The sequence below is a fragment of the Arvicanthis niloticus genome, chromosome 8, assembly GCF_011762505.2.
Source record: "Arvicanthis niloticus isolate mArvNil1 chromosome 8, mArvNil1.pat.X, whole genome shotgun sequence".
In the NCBI taxonomy this organism is placed as follows: domain Eukaryota; kingdom Metazoa; phylum Chordata; class Mammalia; order Rodentia; family Muridae; genus Arvicanthis; species Arvicanthis niloticus.
Genome location: NC_047665.1, coordinates 85,239,839 through 85,257,509, shown reverse-complemented (window position 1 = coordinate 85,257,509; position 17,671 = coordinate 85,239,839). Strand labels below are relative to the sequence as shown.

The window sequence follows — 17,671 nt, the reverse complement described above, 5'->3', positions numbered from 1 at the left end:
GCCCCTTATTCTTACAGATGAGTGGCCATTCTGATTTCAAAGTCCCATTTTGAAGACTCAATTTTTATAACTTCTTCTTCTTCTTCTTCTTCTTCTTCTTCTTCTTCTTCTTCTTCTTCTTCTTCTTCTTCTTCTTCTTCTTCTTCTTCTTTTTTATTTTTTTTGTTTTTTCGAGACAGGGTTTCTCTGTGTAGCCCTGGCTGTCCTGGAACTCACTCTGTAGACCAGGCTGGCCTCGAACTCAGAAATCCGCCTGCCTCTGCCTCCCAAGTGCTGGGATTAAAGGCGTGCGCCACCACCGCCCGGCTCTTTTATAACTACTTCTTAACATACAGTTAGTTTTATGATGAAATAGGGCCCAAGGCAAGGAGGGATTCAGGACTTGGTTGGGCAGCCTGGCTACATGGAAGTACAAGTGACCTGTATTGTTAGAACAAGTGACTGGCCAGCCCCTGAGGTGTGTCTGGTCAGAAAATGGGAAGTTCTGAGGAATCAAGAGGAACTACAGGTAGTCAATGGCCATTTCAGCCTCAGGAGGGCAGAGCACTGGGCACAGAAGTGATGTTGTTGTTTATCTGTAACCATTGACTTTCCCTTTTGTGCCCATGTGACAAAGAGCCAGGCTACTTCTTAAGTCCTCAACTGTAGCCTTGCCTCATAGTGAGTGGGGCAGAAGCCAAGGTGGGCAGTAACTCATTCATGGAAACTTGTGTGTCTCTCATGCACACAGCAGGGGCCGTGCAGTTTCCCGCCTACTGGAGGCATGGCTCTGCCACACTCCTGCAGTCTGCTTGTTTGTGAAGGTAGCTGCATGAGTGCCACTTCTGGTCCATCTTTCTTCTGACCTTGTTTGTCCTGGGGATGGAGAAGTTCCTGATTTGTGAGTCTGCAGTGGAGACTGGGCTTTTTGTGCCTCTCTGCAGGGACAGTGGCCCTTCAACAGGGAGTAAGTGAAACTGTCATGCCTGCTCTTCCCTGACACTGTCTTCCTAGTGCCCCAAGCCCTGCTCAGTACTGTCAGGGAGTGAACAAGGAAAAAGGACTATCCCATAGGCTTCTTCAAAAGGTCAACCAGTGCAGACACGTGTGATCTTGGCAATTTACTGAATCTCAAGAGACCCACATTTTCCTGTCTTTACAGTGAGAATAATATCTACTTCTGGTATGATGTACTGAGATTAACAGATAATGCATAGAGAGCTTTCAGCGCCTAGAAAGTGCATAGTAATAATGGTTTCTGTCATTACTTAGCTTTGGAAAGACACTAAAAGTGAGCCTAGTTCTCCTCACAGGTGGGGCCTTGCTATTTGCAGACAGAACTAGGCCAGTCCAGCCCCACCCACTGACGGGAAAGCCCAGGGTTCCCAGGGAACCTCTCATTTTATGAACTTGGAAACTCCTTTCTCTCCTCACCTATTTATTTCTCAGTGAGGATGCAGGGGTGTGGGTTGTGGGGTGCCTTTTCCATCAGAGCTGAAGTTTGCCTGTGCCCTCTCTTCTAAAGTGATGCGAAGGTAGCTGTTCATGCTGTCTTCTCAAAATGTCATGAGCTTCATAAAACTTTTCACACATAAAACCAAAGTTAAGCATTAACGCTTTGGACTCGGTGTGTGAAAGAACTCAAAATCACACTTCATTAAGGAGAAGAAAGGCTTCGGAAAAAAAATCTGTACGGTAAACATGTGCTAGTCCACTTCCAGGAAGCCATAGCAAAATGGACCACGTTGCCGATGGGGTCAGGAAACTCACACACGAGTCTGCGTTTCCCATACGAGATTTTGCTGGATATGGTGAAGTGGTGTATACTCAGGCTCTGAAAAACAGCTCATCCCCAAGTCACTTTCATATTGAAATGTCTCACAAGGCTTTTCTGTTGTATTGTGAAGTGGGGATGTCTGTCCTGGAAGGTGTGGGACTCAGGGAGAGAATGAAGACCAGAGAAACCCCACCAGGGGCTTGGCCATAGAACCCTGGTCGCCTTGCTCCACACAGGAGGGGGTACTCTTTCTCTTCCAGTGTGTACTCTCTATATTTCATCATTTCAGATGCTCTGTATGGCAGAGAATTTCTACAGAGAGGTTGCTATGCTATGGGTGTTGTATTTGATATAGGCTTTGTTCTTTTTGACAAAACAAAGAAATCTGAAAGCTAATGCTGTTGTCACTGCCACCAAGTTTGTATCCTGAGAGCATTCTTCAGTGTCAATAATGCATCCCCAGGACTCTCACCACAAGACATTTAAAGGAACTTTTCTGGTTCACTCTAGAAGATTGCTGTCACATCCTATCTTGTCACTGTGCAGTGGACTTCCAAGCTGTGGTCATTGTGTTTGGGAAGGCAGGTTTCCTTAGCAATTGCTTAAATACTGTTTGCATTTTTCATTTTAGGTGGCTGTACTCCAATCCCAGAGTCAGACCTAGAGGAAAGGTCGCCAGACGACTCCACAGAGTGTTTACCAACCACAAGCACCTCATTGCTGAGCCCCCCGTGCCTGGTAAGGAATGCCAGAAACAGTGACCCTGGTCTGCTTCTGCCATGTTGGAGACCGTTTTGCAAAACGACCTGTTTTCTAACGTCTAGATCTTAGTAAGGGCGCCTGAGCTGTTTCTCCATTTCTGTCAATATTCAAACCTGTTTCTTCTTCCCCTCTCTATTTCTCTTTCCCAGAAGCCTCAGCCCTCCAAGGAGTTTTAGAATAGTCTGGAGTAATGCTGACGAGTTGGGAGGAAGATGCCCTCTCTGAGGCTGACCCTGTGTGGACACTGTGCTCCCTCCCATCCTGGTGCTGCACCAAGCTCATCCCTGGAGGCAACTTCATGAAGATGTGAAGACAGAGGCAGGGCTGTTGGTTGCCAGGAGGGCTTGGGATGTCACAGACAGGTCAGCTGAAAGACAAGTTTTGTCTTTTCTTCCCAGGAAACGGTTGCTGCCTTTAGTCACATGTGCTTATAGTCAGGATTTAGCAAGGTGACAAAGTCTGGGGACAGACTTTAAAATACAGGGATCCAGATGTAAAATAATTTCATAGCCCGTTTTTCACAGGATTCTTATGTAGTATCTGTATCAAGTTTAATAAAGCACCATACTGTCAAACAATAACTTGGACTAAATTTATGACAAGGGTTGTGTGTATAATTTCTCTCTATATTTTTAAAGAGAAACTGAAAAGTTTGCTACCCCGCAGTAAGACTTGGATGTGCTTATTTAATAAGGAAAAGAAGCGCTCAGAACTGTCACTGCGTCTGTTCTGTGATGAGGAAGAGGGTGATTTCCTAGTGGGAACGAACACACAAAGTGTATGTAAGGAAGCTGGCACATGAACATCCTCTTTCAATCACCCTAGTGAGTGAATCCTTTTACAGGTAATAAAGGGATTCATACTTTATTATTATTTTAATAGGTATTTTATATATAAGGAATTACAGATAAGGAGTCCCAGAGGCTTTACCTACTTTAGGTCTTGCCTACGTAAGGATTCAGATGTAATTACTTAGATATGCCTTTGTTAGTTTCGGATCACCTTGTGTGATGTTTAAATATGCTTGGCCCAGGAGTGGCACTATTAGGAGGTGTGGCCTAGTTGGAGTAGGTGTGTCACTGTGGGTGTGGGCTTTAAGACCCTCATCCTAACTGCCTGGAAGCCACCTGCACCATGCCTGCCTGGATGATAATGGACTGAACCTTTGAACCTGTAAGCCAGCCTCAATTAAATGTTGTCCTTATAAGAGTTGCCTTGGTCATGGTGTCTGTTCACAGAAGTAAAACTCTAAGACATCTCACAATCAAATCTAAAGGAAACACGAATTACAATTTGTTTTTTTGTAAACAAAAAAAAATGTGTGAACCATCAAGAAATATAAACAATGCCTTATTTATTGTTTAAATTGTCCTTTTCTAGGAGACACAACAGAAAATGAAACAGCCTTAATTGTCTAGCATGGGATGGGACAGCTTCCGGTCTGTGGCTGTTTCAGCTAGCATAGGCACTGGAACAAAGATGCTGTGATGTCACAGCACTCTGGTCAACAGGAACACCTTTCTGGGAAGCTCACAAAAGAGCGTGTGAGCGGAAGAGGTGTGTGCGTGTCCGCATGCGAGTGTGCGTGTTTTGAATTTTCCGTTCTCTCTCATTCTTTTCTACCTTTTCAGATAATATCTCACATAGACCAAGCTGGCCTTAACCTCACAATCCTCTTGCCTCTACCTCCTGCACACTGGGCTCACCAGCCTTGGAAACGAGTCTGTGTTGCACCATTTTTGACATTTAGTTCCCATTGCTGTCTCTGTAGCACACATGTGACCGTGTGCTCATTCATTCTTGTCCAGTCTTTGTCTTTCTCGGCATACTTGTCTCCTGTCTTTTTGTTTGTTGTGAAAATGTATGCACACACGTGTGCATATGTGGGTGTGCATGCCTGTGTACACGTGTGCAGAGTCTCATGTCCTCCTCTGTCGCTGTCTGCCTTTGAAAGTTTTCATTTTCTTGGCTAGATAGAAACCAGCAAGCCCCAGTGATCCTACTGTTTCTGCCCCTCTTAGAGCTGGGATTCAGTCCACATGTGGGGACACCTGAGGTCTGAACTGCAGTCCTCGTGACTGTGGAGGAAGGACTAACTGACAGAGCTGTCTCTTCAACCCCTATTAGTGTCTTTCTAACTATCATCCTTTAGTTCACTGTCTCTCTTTTGACTTTGTCCATTCTTTTGCCTGGACTCTCTTTTCTCCGCCTCCGCCCACCTCTGCTTCCCAAAGCCTACGTCCTGTGACGGGTGTATGTGGAAGGGGTCAGGATCCAGTTTTGGTTTGTTTTGGATTTGCATTTGTGAGACAGACATTTAACTTTGTAACCTAAACTGGTCTGGAACTCACTCTAGTAAGATCTCAAACTCTTTATCCTCCTGCCTCTACAGCCTAACTGTTGGGATTACAGGCTTGTACCACCACACACAGCTAGGAGCATGTGGTTTGATATGTGATGACTTTGTTTTCTCCGTCAAATTCTTATCCCATTGTACAGGGAGGAGCTGATAGCTGAAATCTGTTTCCCTAATTGTTTCTTGATCATGTCAGTGAGGATGGCAGAAGCCAATCACCGGGTGAAGATAAAGAGGTGGGATTTTCTGGGTCCCAGGAGGAAGAAGAGAGAGAGAGATAGAGAAAGGACTTTTTGGCCAGGCTTTGGAGAGAGGAAGAGGAACCATGTAAGGTCTGGGGTCAACTAGAACTAGTGGCGGCCTCTGCCACAGGAAGGATTCTGATTTAGGATAGCTGATGAGTTTAGGACAATAGATTTGAAGGCCAGTGGTTGTTTTATCTGGCTGGTTGTAAAATATTAAGGCTATCTGGTGTTTTCCATCCATGATGACTCAGGTGGGCAGAAGAAAAGGCACAGCTGTGGGGTGGCGGTTAGCAGTTTGTGCAGCTAGAGTGCAGGGTGGTTGGTTGGTGTAGAGCAATCAAGGCTCCCAGGGATCAGAGAACCGGCTGGTCATTGGTGGAGCTATGTCAGGGGTAGGACCAGTGGCAGCACGTTCTCAGAGCTGATCTGAGAGCTCAGACTCTGAGAAGGTCACAGTGTGGAGGTCTAAGGACAGCACGCAACATCTCAGCAACATCCCACTGTTCTTCCTTTAATGAAGTAAGTTTATTAATTATTTGAGAATCTGTGAAGTACATTTTAATCCTGTTTACTCCCCACTGCAACTCCAACTCTGACCAAATCCACCCCCATCTCCTTACATCTCCAGCTTTGCGTTGCTCCCGCCTTTTAAAAATAAGCAATCCAGTCCAAATTTCTCTGGTCATTATACTCCTGAGGGCAGGGCTGTCTACTAGATCATTAAAGAAAACTGACTCTCTGTCCTTGAGAAGCCATCAACTATCAAGCTCCTCAGTTAGGGGTGTGGGCTTGGGAACCCCTTACTTCTCCAGACTAGAATGTTCACTGGCTTGCTCTTGTGCAGGTCCTGTACTCACAACAGACTGCTGTGAGGTTATGAGAGTAATGCTCCTGCCATGTCCAGAAGATGCTCTTTCTGGTTCTCCATGAGCTCTGGCTTTTATAATCTCCCTCCTTCTCTGTGCTGGTCCCTGAATCCTAGGGATGACATCATCTAGATGTCCCATTTGTGGCCGAGTGCTCCGCTGACACTTACTGTCTGCACTTTGGCCAGTTGCAAGTTTCTGCATTAGTCACCATCTACTGCACAAAGAAACTTCTCTGAGGTCTGAATTAATCTATAGGTAGTAGAAATGGATTTAGCTGGCACTTTGATGCGATGTTCATTTATCAGAATAATAGTAATCTGTTCAACCCTGGGGATTATGAACTTCCATCCGTGGGTTCTTGGCCAGATTTACAGTACTAGGCATGTGTTCCCTCCTATGAAGAGAGCTTCAAATTCAATTGGAAAGGGATTGTTTTCCCCATGGTCATTATTGTAACTCACAGGGTACGCTGCTGGAGAGGGCTGTGGATCCTGGTTTTGGTTGCCATTTCTAACTCACTGCTTCCTGCCTTGGTGTTCTCTGTTCCTCTCCATCTACTGCTTTGGGGTTTATTTGTTTTTGTTTTCCTTTACCTCAGAGTTCATCATCGGGTAGCTTCTTTAAGATCCCTCTGGTTTTTAAGATGCAGACATTTAGAGCTATGAAGTTTGTTCTTGGGACTTCCCATCCACAGGGATGGCCATGTGTGTTTCAGTATCACTTAATTCCAGGGTATTTGTATTTCCTTCCTTCATCACTAGAGCGTGCACTATTTAATGTCCATGAGTTTGGATAGCTTCTTTTTCCTGTTGATTTCTTGTGTTACTCCATTGGTTGGAATAAAAGGTAGTTGTTTATAAATTTTTCTATTTTTGTTAAGACTTGTTTTGTGTCCTGATATTTAGTCTATCTTGGTTATGTGGAGCCCTGAGAAGACTATGTGTTTTTGGTGTTTGGGTATTTGTAAATGTCTGTAAGGTTCATTGTACTTAATTCCAGTATTTATCCAGTTGTTTTGTGCAGGTGATCTGTCTAATGGTGACAATTGTATATTGAGGTTACCCAGGACTGTTCTGTTGGGGGTTAATCTGTGACTTAAAGTCTAGTAGTGTTTACTTTATAAACTTGGATGAGCCAGTATTTGGCACATATGTATCTTCTTGTTGGGGTGATCCCTTGATCAGTATTAAATAACCCTCTTTATCTCATTTGACAAAAATTGATTTGAAGTATATTTTATACGGTATTAGGAGATCAATACCTGCTTATCTCCTGGTTCTGTTTGCTTGGAATACATTTTTTCCACTCTTCTACCCAAAGGTAGTGTTTAATCTTGGGCTTGGGCAGTACAGTGTGTTTCTTGGAGGCAGCAACAAGAAGGGCTCTGTTTTCTAATCCAGTCTGCTAGTCTGTATTTTTTTGGTAGGGAAATTGAGATCATTGATATTTGGAGTTATGATTGAAAGGTATCACTGCTTGTCATCGTTCTTTTGAATTTGTGGTATATGGGAATTTCTTAGTTCTCTTTTGTTTAATGAGTATCGTAGTATCTTTTATTTTTTCTACAATAGTGCTTTGAGTTTGTTTATCTTTCTCTTCAGACTGGACTGTTCCTTTCTGGCATCCACTGTAGGACTAACATGGGGGGCATGAATTCTTTTAGCCTGCTTTTGTTGTGGAAGGTTTTTCTTTTACCTTCAATTATGTATGACAGATAGTTTTGCCAGGAATGTTAGACAGGGTTAGAATTTGTGTTCTTTGAGGGTGAACCATTTGAGTCCAAGCCCTTGTTGCTTTCATGGCATGGATTGAAAAGTCAGTAGTTACCATGATGGGTCTGGCTTTATATGTGAGCTGGCCCTTCTCTTTTGCAACTTTCAGTATGTCTTCTTTGCTCTGCACATTTAGTTTTGCCTATATTATGATGTGTGTGGGGAGACATGTTATTTAGGTCCTGTCTGTTTGGTGTTCTATGTGCCTTTTGTACCTGGGCTTCCCTATACTTGGGACATTTTCTTTTATGATTTCATTAAAGACATTTTCTGTATCTTTTGCATGAAATACTTGTCCTACCAGTTTGCCTAGGATACATAGCTTTTGTCTTTTCATGGAGTTCTAGGGTTCTTGAATATTCCAGTCATACTTTTAACAAAAATATTGTCCCTGACTAAGTGTTCTAATTTCTATATTTTATCTCCATACCCCGATACTCATCTTCCACATCTATGATAAGGCTCCACTGAAGTTTTTATTTAACTTATGTTTTTCATTTTCCTCATCATTTTGGTTAGCGTTGTCTTCAGTATTGCTATTTTCTTTTTTTTTAATTTTTAAATAGATTTATTCATTTTATGTTAGGTATGAGTGTTTTGTTTCTGTGTGTATAGGCTTGATGCAAAAAAGGGTATCAGATCCCCTAGATCTGGAGTTATGTATGATGGTGAACCACCATGTGGGTACTTGAAATTGAACCTGGGTCCTTTGTAAAAGCAGCTCTTAACTGCTGTGCCATCTCTTCAGCCCCTCCCTTTCTTTATTAAATTCTATTTTCATATCATGAATTGACTTCCTTCTTTTATTTGGGTATCTGTGGTCTTCTGGAAAAATATTGGTGCCTCCTCTGAGTTATTTTTACCATATTTGTAATAATTATTTTAAATTCTGTATCTAGGATTTTATCATATCATTTTGATCAGGATTGTTAGCTATAGGGTTGGTAACTTTTGGAGAAAATAACTTGTTTTGGTTTTCATATTACCTGTGTTTTTGCTGGAACCTGCCCGGCTAGGGTTAGGTCATTGGTGAGATGTGCTGTTGATTTTGCTTTGTTATTGCTGGTTACTTCTCTTCTTTCAGTGGATGTATTTTCAGTGTTTAGGAGAAACCAGGATTATTACAGTGTGGTGGCACTATTGTCTGTTAGAGGGTAATCTAAGCACCAGGTTCTATCTTTGGTCTGCCCCTTGGATTGAGCATAGTCTGCAGTAACAGCTACTCTCTGGCACTTAAACCACTCTGATACTAGAGTATCAAGTGACTGCAAGACAGACACTTGTTAGATAACAGATAGTTTATGGCAACAGGAACCCCACTGGTACTGTGCATGTTAATATGTTAGTATAAGGCAGTGGAGAAGAAGAGGAGAAGTAAGCAATTGCAGTAATACTAGCAATAAGTGTTAGTTATCAGATGGGAAGCAGGAGCCAGACATACATAGGAATAAGAACAATTAAAGCAAAATGGAAAAGAATAGGATGGATAAATGTGAGTTTGTGTTAATGGTGGACCAATGGTAAAAGAGATGTGACCACATATCATAAACCAGATCCACCACTGGGCCTTGGAAAATGTAGCTGTAAGAGAAGTTGGTACAGGAAAAGAGGAATGAGGAAAGAAAGAAATGATGGAGGGAAGGAGAGAGAGAGAGAGAGAGAGAGAGAGAGAGAGAGAGAGAGAGAGGAAGAGAAGAGAAAGAGAGAGAGATTGTGTGTGTTGGCCTGCTATGCTGCCCTTGCTGCAGCTCTGTATACCTAAGACATGGCTCTAAGGCAGTGAGCAGAGTGGTATGCAGTCAGTCAGATAGATAAGGAATGCATGCAGTGGGCCAAGAGAGCTGGGTATAATAAATATAAGAAAAAATGAGATGGCGTCCTGAATGTTGCTTTTCTCCTTCTGCCTGCTTTCTGGGTTGTCTCCTTGGTTCTGGTTCTAGTTTGGATTGTACTCCACATTAATTTTTATCAGTCCTACCCTCCTTTTTTAGGATTCCATCTACACTTGTGTTTGTCTTCCTGACTCAGTTGTTGTACATGTTGTGGATGGCTGAGGTGAACTTTCCTCATCCCTGCATCCCCACAGGGTTGTGAGCAGCAGATGGCTGTGCTGGGCCCAAAGCCCCGTTTAGCCATGTTTAGCTCCCACAGCTTTGCCTTTTCGACTTTGGGGTGCTTGATGGTGGTCCCGGCATCAAATTCTGGGAAACCCTCCTGTGAAATCTCTACTGCTGTTGATTTTGTAGGTTTCCTAGTAGGAAACTGCCATCCCAGCTTACCTGGGGAGAAACACCTCCATGGCAGCCATGGCTGCTCTCATTGTGGCCACAGCAGAAAGTCCTGTCCAATTGAAGGGGAGCTAGGGGGACAGGAGGAAAAAGCAATCTCCCCACGATGGAAGCTTCTTATTCCCAGAGAACATTGCAAGGAGAAACTGACATGTGGGTCTCTAGACAGGACCAATAGGGAAAAGGGGGCGGACCCAAGGGCCCTCTAAAATGTAGAGCTGCAGTCCCATTAGTAGACTCCTAACCTCGGGGCCCCTCTCCTCAAGAAGGAATAAAACTGTCACTTTCCTTTCTCTGAAGCCCTGTCTCCTGCCATTCCTATATGCTCAACTCTTTGTCCCCGTCGAGGAATGCCCTCAGCAATCCCTCCCCTAGACAGATACTTATTGCACATGGTAGAAAAAGTTTATGGATGCAGGCATACTAGAGATTTGGCACGCTGGTTCCCAGACTGGACCAGTAGTAGATGGAGTGATGAAACATCCCTGTTCTCATGAATTCCCAGACTGCAACCCTTCCTTCTTACCTACCTGTCCAACCTTAAAGAACAAAACAAAACGAAACCACAATTCTTTTATAATATTTTGATCATCCTTCCCTCTCCCACCCTCAGATTCGCTCTCACCTCCCTAACCTACCCTAACCTCCTACACTTCTAAAGTGTTCCCCCCAATAACATTAAAACATGAACAAAACATTGAGTCTCATTTGTGTTGCCTAAGTGCCCTTGGGTGTGCAGTCAGTCCTGGGGTTTGGTTGACCTCCCACGGGTCAAACTGTTTTGTAGTTTCTCCCAGAAACTACCAAGTACCAACAGCTCTCCGCTAGCGGTGAGACATTCTGCTGGCTTCCCACACTATATGTTGGGATTTTTGTCTAACTTGAGCTTTTATAGATCTTGTGTGTGTCACCACAACAGCTGTGAGTTTGTATTGTGCAACTGCCCTGCTGTGTCCTGAAAACACTGGGGTTTTTGTTGTTACTGTTTCCTTGTTTGTTTTTAAATCAGTTCTTACTTCTAGGTCTTACAGTCTTTCCAGTCCTTTTCTGAATAGACCTCCAAGCCTTAGGGAGAGTTATGTGACACAGATGTTCCATTTAGCGGTGGACATTACCTGGTCCCCTTGGCACACATCAGTTATAGGTCTCCTTGTTAATTGCCATCTGTCACAAGAAGCAGCTTCTCTGATGCAGATTGAAGGATGCACTAATCTGTGAGTGTAACAGCAAGTCATAAAGAATCATTTCAATATTATGTACATTTAGGAGAAGGGTAGTAGCAAGTTTTCCCCGAGAGCCGATGACAATTCTAACCACAGCTTCTAATCCCCGGTAATACTGCCAGATACGGATCCTGTCTCATGGGGTCTACTGTACATCAATTAGAAAATGGTTAGTTGCTCCCGTAACATTCAGAGAATAACTATGTCTAACTTCATTTAAACATTTCACAATCAAAACATTAGGTTTATATTTATTAAAAGCTTTTTATTGATTCTTTGTGAGTTTCACATCGTGCACCCCAATCCCACTCATCTCCATATCCCATCGTATCCACCCTTTGTCCTTGCAACCTCCTTCCCCCCAACACACACACACACACACACACACACACACACACACACACTTAAATCACAGAAAACATCTTACCGTGGAAGTTGTAGCACGTCACAGTGTGTCTTCCATCGTATACCCTGCTCTCCACTTCTTCACTTGCAAATGTTCGTTGCAATAATGCATTGGTTCCAGATCTCTGACTTCCATGACACCATCAGTATTGGATCCTCACTGGGCTTCTTCCCAATTAGCCTGTTTTTGCAGTGTATCATGGAGATCCTGGAGCTTTGGATCAGCAGGACTGGTCCTTTCATCTGTCCCAACCATTTGGAGATGATACAGATTTGGGGTTGACCCAACTCACAGCCTGGGACCTGAGCCTGGATGGTGGCTGAGCTGGTCAGAGCTCTGGCTCTTCTTTATCTGCACCACCAGGGCCAGCTCCACTGTGCTACCCTGTCAATGCATGGGTCCCACTCTCCCAAGTGTTACAGCCAACAAGGGGCAGGACCAATTCCCCATCCTCATACCCTCAGGACTGGCTCACCTATGCCTTTGCCAACAGGGCCAGCTCTACTGTTGCCCAGGCAAGGTGCAGGGCCTGCTTTCCTGAGTGCTATAGCCAGTGAGGGAGCAGGGCTGGCTCTCCTGCCCTCCTGCTCTCAGGGCCACCTCTCTGGACTACTGCAGGTGGCAAGAGGGAATCACTCCCACACCCATGCTACCTCACAGCAGACAAGTGGCAGGACCAGCTCTCCCATGGTCTCACTGGGTTGGGGGGGCATGGCAGGAGGCCAGCTCACCCATGCCCACTCCACCAAGGCCAGCACTACTGTGCTACCTAGGCAAGTGCACAGTCTACTCTCTCAAGTGCTTCAGCTTGTGAGAGGTAGGGATAGCTCTCCTATACTCAAAATCCTGCAGGCAGCTTTTCCCACTGCCAGAGGTAATGAGGGGGGCAGGTATCACCTTTGTGCCCATGTCACCTCACAGCAAACGAGTAGTGGGGTCAGCTCTCCCACACTCCCACCACCAGGGCAAGCTCCACTCTGCTGCCTAGACGAGGCTCAGGGCCCCTTCTCCCGAGTGTTGCCACAGGTGAGAGGTGGTGCCAGGTCTCTAGAGGGCTGCATCCAGTGAGGGGTGGGACCAGTTCTGCACAGCCCTGGACATCCAAGTGGTCCCTGGTGACTGACTGGACCAGGGATGTCTTCGTGTTCTCTAGTGGTAGTATAAGCAACTGAAACTGACACAGACCTGCCTTTTCATTAGCTGTGAACCCAATCATGGCTTTTAGCAGCAGCTCCAGCTGGGACCTCACCATGGCTCCAGGTGGCAGGGCTGGCCGCTCACGACAGGCTCCTCCTCTCCACCCTCGAGTCTCCAGTTCTCTTTATAATGTTCAAGCTGCTCCACTTGTCTGTCCCATCTGACCACCACATACTAGCATATTGTGGTTGCTCCGGCTGGAGCCTGGACACAGGGCTGGCAGACCCTTGGGTAACATTCTCCAGGAAGCAGTTGTCTATGATCTGCCTGTGCCAGGGGCAGAAGGGCAGGTCTGTAGGTGGCATGGTGTTCCAGCAGGTTTCTGTCTTCATCCTTCCATGCTCTGCTGTGTGGTGGTAGGCCATGTGTCCGTGTGTCTATGGCCGGCCCATAGAGTAAAAGATTTCTGTTGTTTGGCAGTAGCTTTTTGGTTCCATTATTCTTTGTATGCTTGTATACATGTAGCGGGAAATTTTCCCCGAAGGTTAGGAGGAGCTAAGGTGGGAGGAGTAAGGAGAGGCAGAGAAGAGGAAGGAAGAGGAGGAGCTAAGGATGAGAGATGTAGGAGGCACGGATGACCACCACGCATGTATCAAGAGCAGTCCTGGGTAACAACTTATATCAAGGTTAGATATTGGGACACACTTCTAATTGTGTGAGCATCTTGTTAATTGAGCATTATCAAACTTATAGAGCCTTTGGATAATCATTAAGCATTAGAGTCTCATTTCTACCGGGTACCTTGTGGATGGTGGGATGGTCTGAGCTCAGCCCAGACTTGTCGAGACAGTGTGGGAGATTGCCAGAGCCATCTCCCATGCTGGCATCTTGTGGGTGGCAGGGCCCGGTGTCTCTGGCCACTGCTGGTGGCCACAGGCCTAGCCTAGTCGGGAAGATGGTGGCTGAATAAGAACAAGCAAGACTGGGTGTTGCCGATTTAAAATATTACCGCAACGTGTACAAAGATCCTGGAGTAGTTTACAGAACTGGAAGATGATCCAGGATTTGAATTAGCCAGAGAGCCTTATTATTGCTCAGTCTGCCAGCAAAACTTACTAAAACAAAAAGCACTAACTTGTTACATTGTTCATTAGGTGCAGTGTTCAGCTTTTGTACACAAGAGTCTGCTCCTTTCTTGTGACTACAATGGAATGTAGGTATTATTGTCTCTGCTTTATACACAACAGTATGGAGGTTTCTTTAGACTAATTCATTAAATATTCTACCATCCACACGAAGAAGAGCTGGTGTTCTAGTCAGATTCCAAAAGCCCAAATGCACACCCATATGTTAATATAGTATTAAAAACACAAGAGGACAGTTTAAAGCAAACCTTCTAGCACATGATGGTTGCTTTCTGATTTCCTGGGACATTTTCCATTTTAAAGTGTTGGTTCTTTGGTGAACACCATGTTCGTGTCCCTCCTTTCATTCTGTGTGAAGTGTGCTAGTGGTGGCCATGATAACATAGTAGTCTCACATGTCATATCCTGTAGAAATGCTATCAGTTTTCAGCTGATCATGCTTGATCTAGACATTGTCTTAAAATTTCCATGCCACCTTTATTTTCTATGCAAGTTTTCTAATATTTGGTAGTCAAATCTATTAATCAGTTTTTAAAATTAATTTCTGCCTTTAATGGAAGCCTATGAGGGCTTCTATGAGTAGCCTCTTGCTACTTCTGTCAGAGCTGAGATCCTGTTCAGGCTTCTGGTCTCAGTGCTGCTGCAGGCTTTGATCATGTTCTTGGTGGTGATGTGCTGGGTAATATTTTTTTTTAATTTTTTTATTTTTTTATTAGATATTTTATTTACACTTCAGATGCCATCCCCTTTCCCCATTCCCCCACCCCTTAGAAAACCCCTATCCCATGTCCCCTTTTCCTTTTTGCATTTATACATTGTTTTAAAATAATGTTAATTATAAGCGTTATAAGTTTGGAATTGTTCAATCAGAGGTGTAACCCACTGACCAACCTAGATATAACAACTATCTTTGACTGGTGGAGATACATGAATATCTGCCTCCCTGTCTCCCCCCTCTTTCTTTCATCACCTAGCTTCTCCTCTCCTTCTTCTCCTCTTCTTACTCCTTTTCTTCCTCTCAGTACTCCTCCTACACATCACCCTTCCTGTTAAAATGAAACTTTTCTCTCAAAATACAATTAGAGCATAATTATGCCAATTTGTACCAGTGAGGTACAAGATAGTCCTAATACCCCGTCCATCCTTTTGTTGACTAACCAGCACCTCTGTCATCTATCCTAACTAAAACATTTAGTTCTGAACCTGGCTTTAGGATGAATGTCAGCTGACGACCATCCACTCAAGTCTTTTCTCTTACTGTAAATAGCTATAAGTTTTCAACCCCGTCAGAAATCCAGAATGACTGAGTTAACTATAATTGTGGGAAGCACAAAGCATAGCTTCTAACACTTAGCCAATTTATAGAGACCTCTGAACACCTGAAAAGCCCCTATACTACCGAACGTTGGAGCATCAAATCTTCAGCCTTCTGGCCCAGAATCATCTGACAGACCTTGGTGATGCAGGATTATTAAGGACTGATTACTCTGTCTAGGCAGACATAATCAGTCAACTATTCTGCATGTGTGTCCTTTTCTGGACAGTAATTTGTCTGTAGATGGAGAGAGGCAATTCTTGCCTAGTGGCTGTTACCACACAACTGGAGTAACTCCAAGGATGCTCAATTTCTTCTTAGAATCCACGACAGGAAGCTGTCAGGAGCAGACAGGTCTCTAATCAATATGAACATTAATATATAAATATATGTAGCATCAGTTCTATGGACTTCTGATGTTTTGAAAACCAACTATCCATGTAAGGTAACCTGGACTGTTGTCTGTTCACTCCTCTCAGCTATTTCTAAATAAAATATGGAAAACACCCTAACAATAAACTCAAAGCCATGAATTTGCTATAGTCCCTTAACTCATAGGTTAACCGTCCCAAATCAGTTTAAAAAAGTTAAAAAAGGGCTGGGTCTAGGCATTCTATTCCTAAATGTGTTATACAGGCACAATGCCCATGAGCGTATCAATATTCATCTCATTTTTATATTAATAAGAGGCTCGTACCAATGAAAACCTTAAATTTGAGGTCAAAGTAAATTTTGTACCATTTAAGAAATTATAACTTCATCTTGATAATAATTATACAGATTTCTACCAATAGGTTATGGCTATGCAATAAGTCCTAGCTAATCCCCCTTGTTCCAACAAAACCACTACTTGTCCCTAGAAAGACAGACCATTATTAACCACATTAGTCCCCAAGCTCAGGGAATAGGGGCGCTGACTCTTCTTTAACTTCTTCAAGCTGATTAAGGGCGTTGAGATTTTAGAAGAGGGGTGGGGGGAAGAGTAAGTTGATAAGCCTCTGATGCTGTGTCTTCACTGAATCCAGATGGAATTCCAGGACATCAGAGGTTTGGGCAGGTCTGCTCAGTATGCTTGCTTGATGAGTAGATACACCAAGGCTGTGTATTCTGCAATATACAATTCTCAGAACAAGTTTTAGTATCAAGAGAAAAAAAAAATTTTCCACCCCCAGGGGGCTGACATTTTTTTTTTAAAGATGTTGGTTCTGAAGACTTTTTTTTTTTCTGCTTGTTAAAATTGGTTGTAGTATTTACGTTTCAGATTTTATCCCCTTAGCCTACTTCCTCCCACCACCCAGAAACCTCCCATCCCATCCCCCTCCTCATGCTTCTATGAGGCAGTGACCACACCTACCCCCCCTCACTATCCCCTCCCTGCCCTCACATTCCCCCCAACCCCCACTGTGTGTTCATTTTTTTTTTTTATGGGACCAAGAAACTCCTCTCCCACCTATGTCCAACAAGGCCATCCTCCCCTTCATATACCTCTGGAGTCTTGGGTCCCTCCCTATGTGTTCCCAGGCTGGTGGTTTAGACCCTGGGGGGCTCTGGTTGTTTGGTATTGTTGCTTTCCACCTGGGGTCAATAACCCTTTCTGCTCCTTCAGTCCTCTCACTAAGTTCTCCATTGGGAAACCCCTGATCATATCAGTGGTTAATTGTGAACATTGTCCTCTGAGTGTGTTAGTCTTTGGCTGACCTCTAAGGAGACAGCTATATCATGTTCCTCACATTATGCACTTCCAGCCATCCACAACAGTGTTTAGATTAGGTGGCTGTACATGGGTTGAATATCCAGGTGGAATGGTCTCCTGATGGCCCCTCCTTCAGTTTCTGTCCCATGTTTTGTTTCTCTATTTGCTCCCTTGAGCATTTTTGTTTCTTGTTCTAAGTAGAACTGAGGCATCCCCTCTTGGTCTTCCTTCTTCATGAGCTTCATGTGGTCTGTGGGTTGAGTCTTCGCTAATCCAAGCTTTTGGGCTAACATCCGTGGAGATATGTTTGTGTAACTATCTTCTTTTGGGGTTTTTGGATGATTACTTTCTTGCTTTTTCTAGGTTGTAGTTTCCCTCCTTGTGTTGGAGTTTTCCACCAATTATTCTTTGAAGTGCTGGATTTGTGTTGAGATACTGTGTAAATTTGGATTTGTCATGGAATATTTTGGTTTCTCCATCAATAATGATTGACAGTTTTGCTGGGTATAGTAGTCTGGGCTGGCATTTGTGTTCTCTTAGGGTCTGTATGATATCTGTCCAGGATCTTCTGGCTTTTATGGTCTCTGGTGAGAAGTCTGGTGTAATTCTTATAGGTCTGCCTTTATATGTTACTTTGCCTTTTTCCCTTACTGCTTTTAGTATTTTTTCTTTGTTTTGTACATTTGATGTTTTGACTATTATAT

General features: G+C 43.9%; 1 protein-coding gene across 6 annotated transcripts in view; it reads left to right on the top strand.

Moving 5' to 3' along the window:
- Window positions 1–3,727, top strand: part of Bbs9 (Bardet-Biedl syndrome 9) — a 369,513-nt gene extending 365,786 nt beyond the window's left edge. For 5 of the 6 annotated variants that reach the window (XM_076939717.1, XM_076939716.1, XM_034510258.2 and 2 more), the window contains 2 exons: window positions 2,388–2,494; window positions 2,668–3,727. In XM_076939717.1, the coding sequence (XP_076795832.1) occupies window positions 2,388–2,494; window positions 2,668–2,694 (134 nt within the window). In that variant the 3' untranslated portion in view covers window positions 2,695–3,727. The remainder of the gene's footprint in view (window positions 1–2,387; window positions 2,495–2,667) is intronic. The other variant, XM_076939719.1, reaches the window with a different exon arrangement.
- Window positions 3,728–17,671: the final 13,944 nt, after the last annotated feature.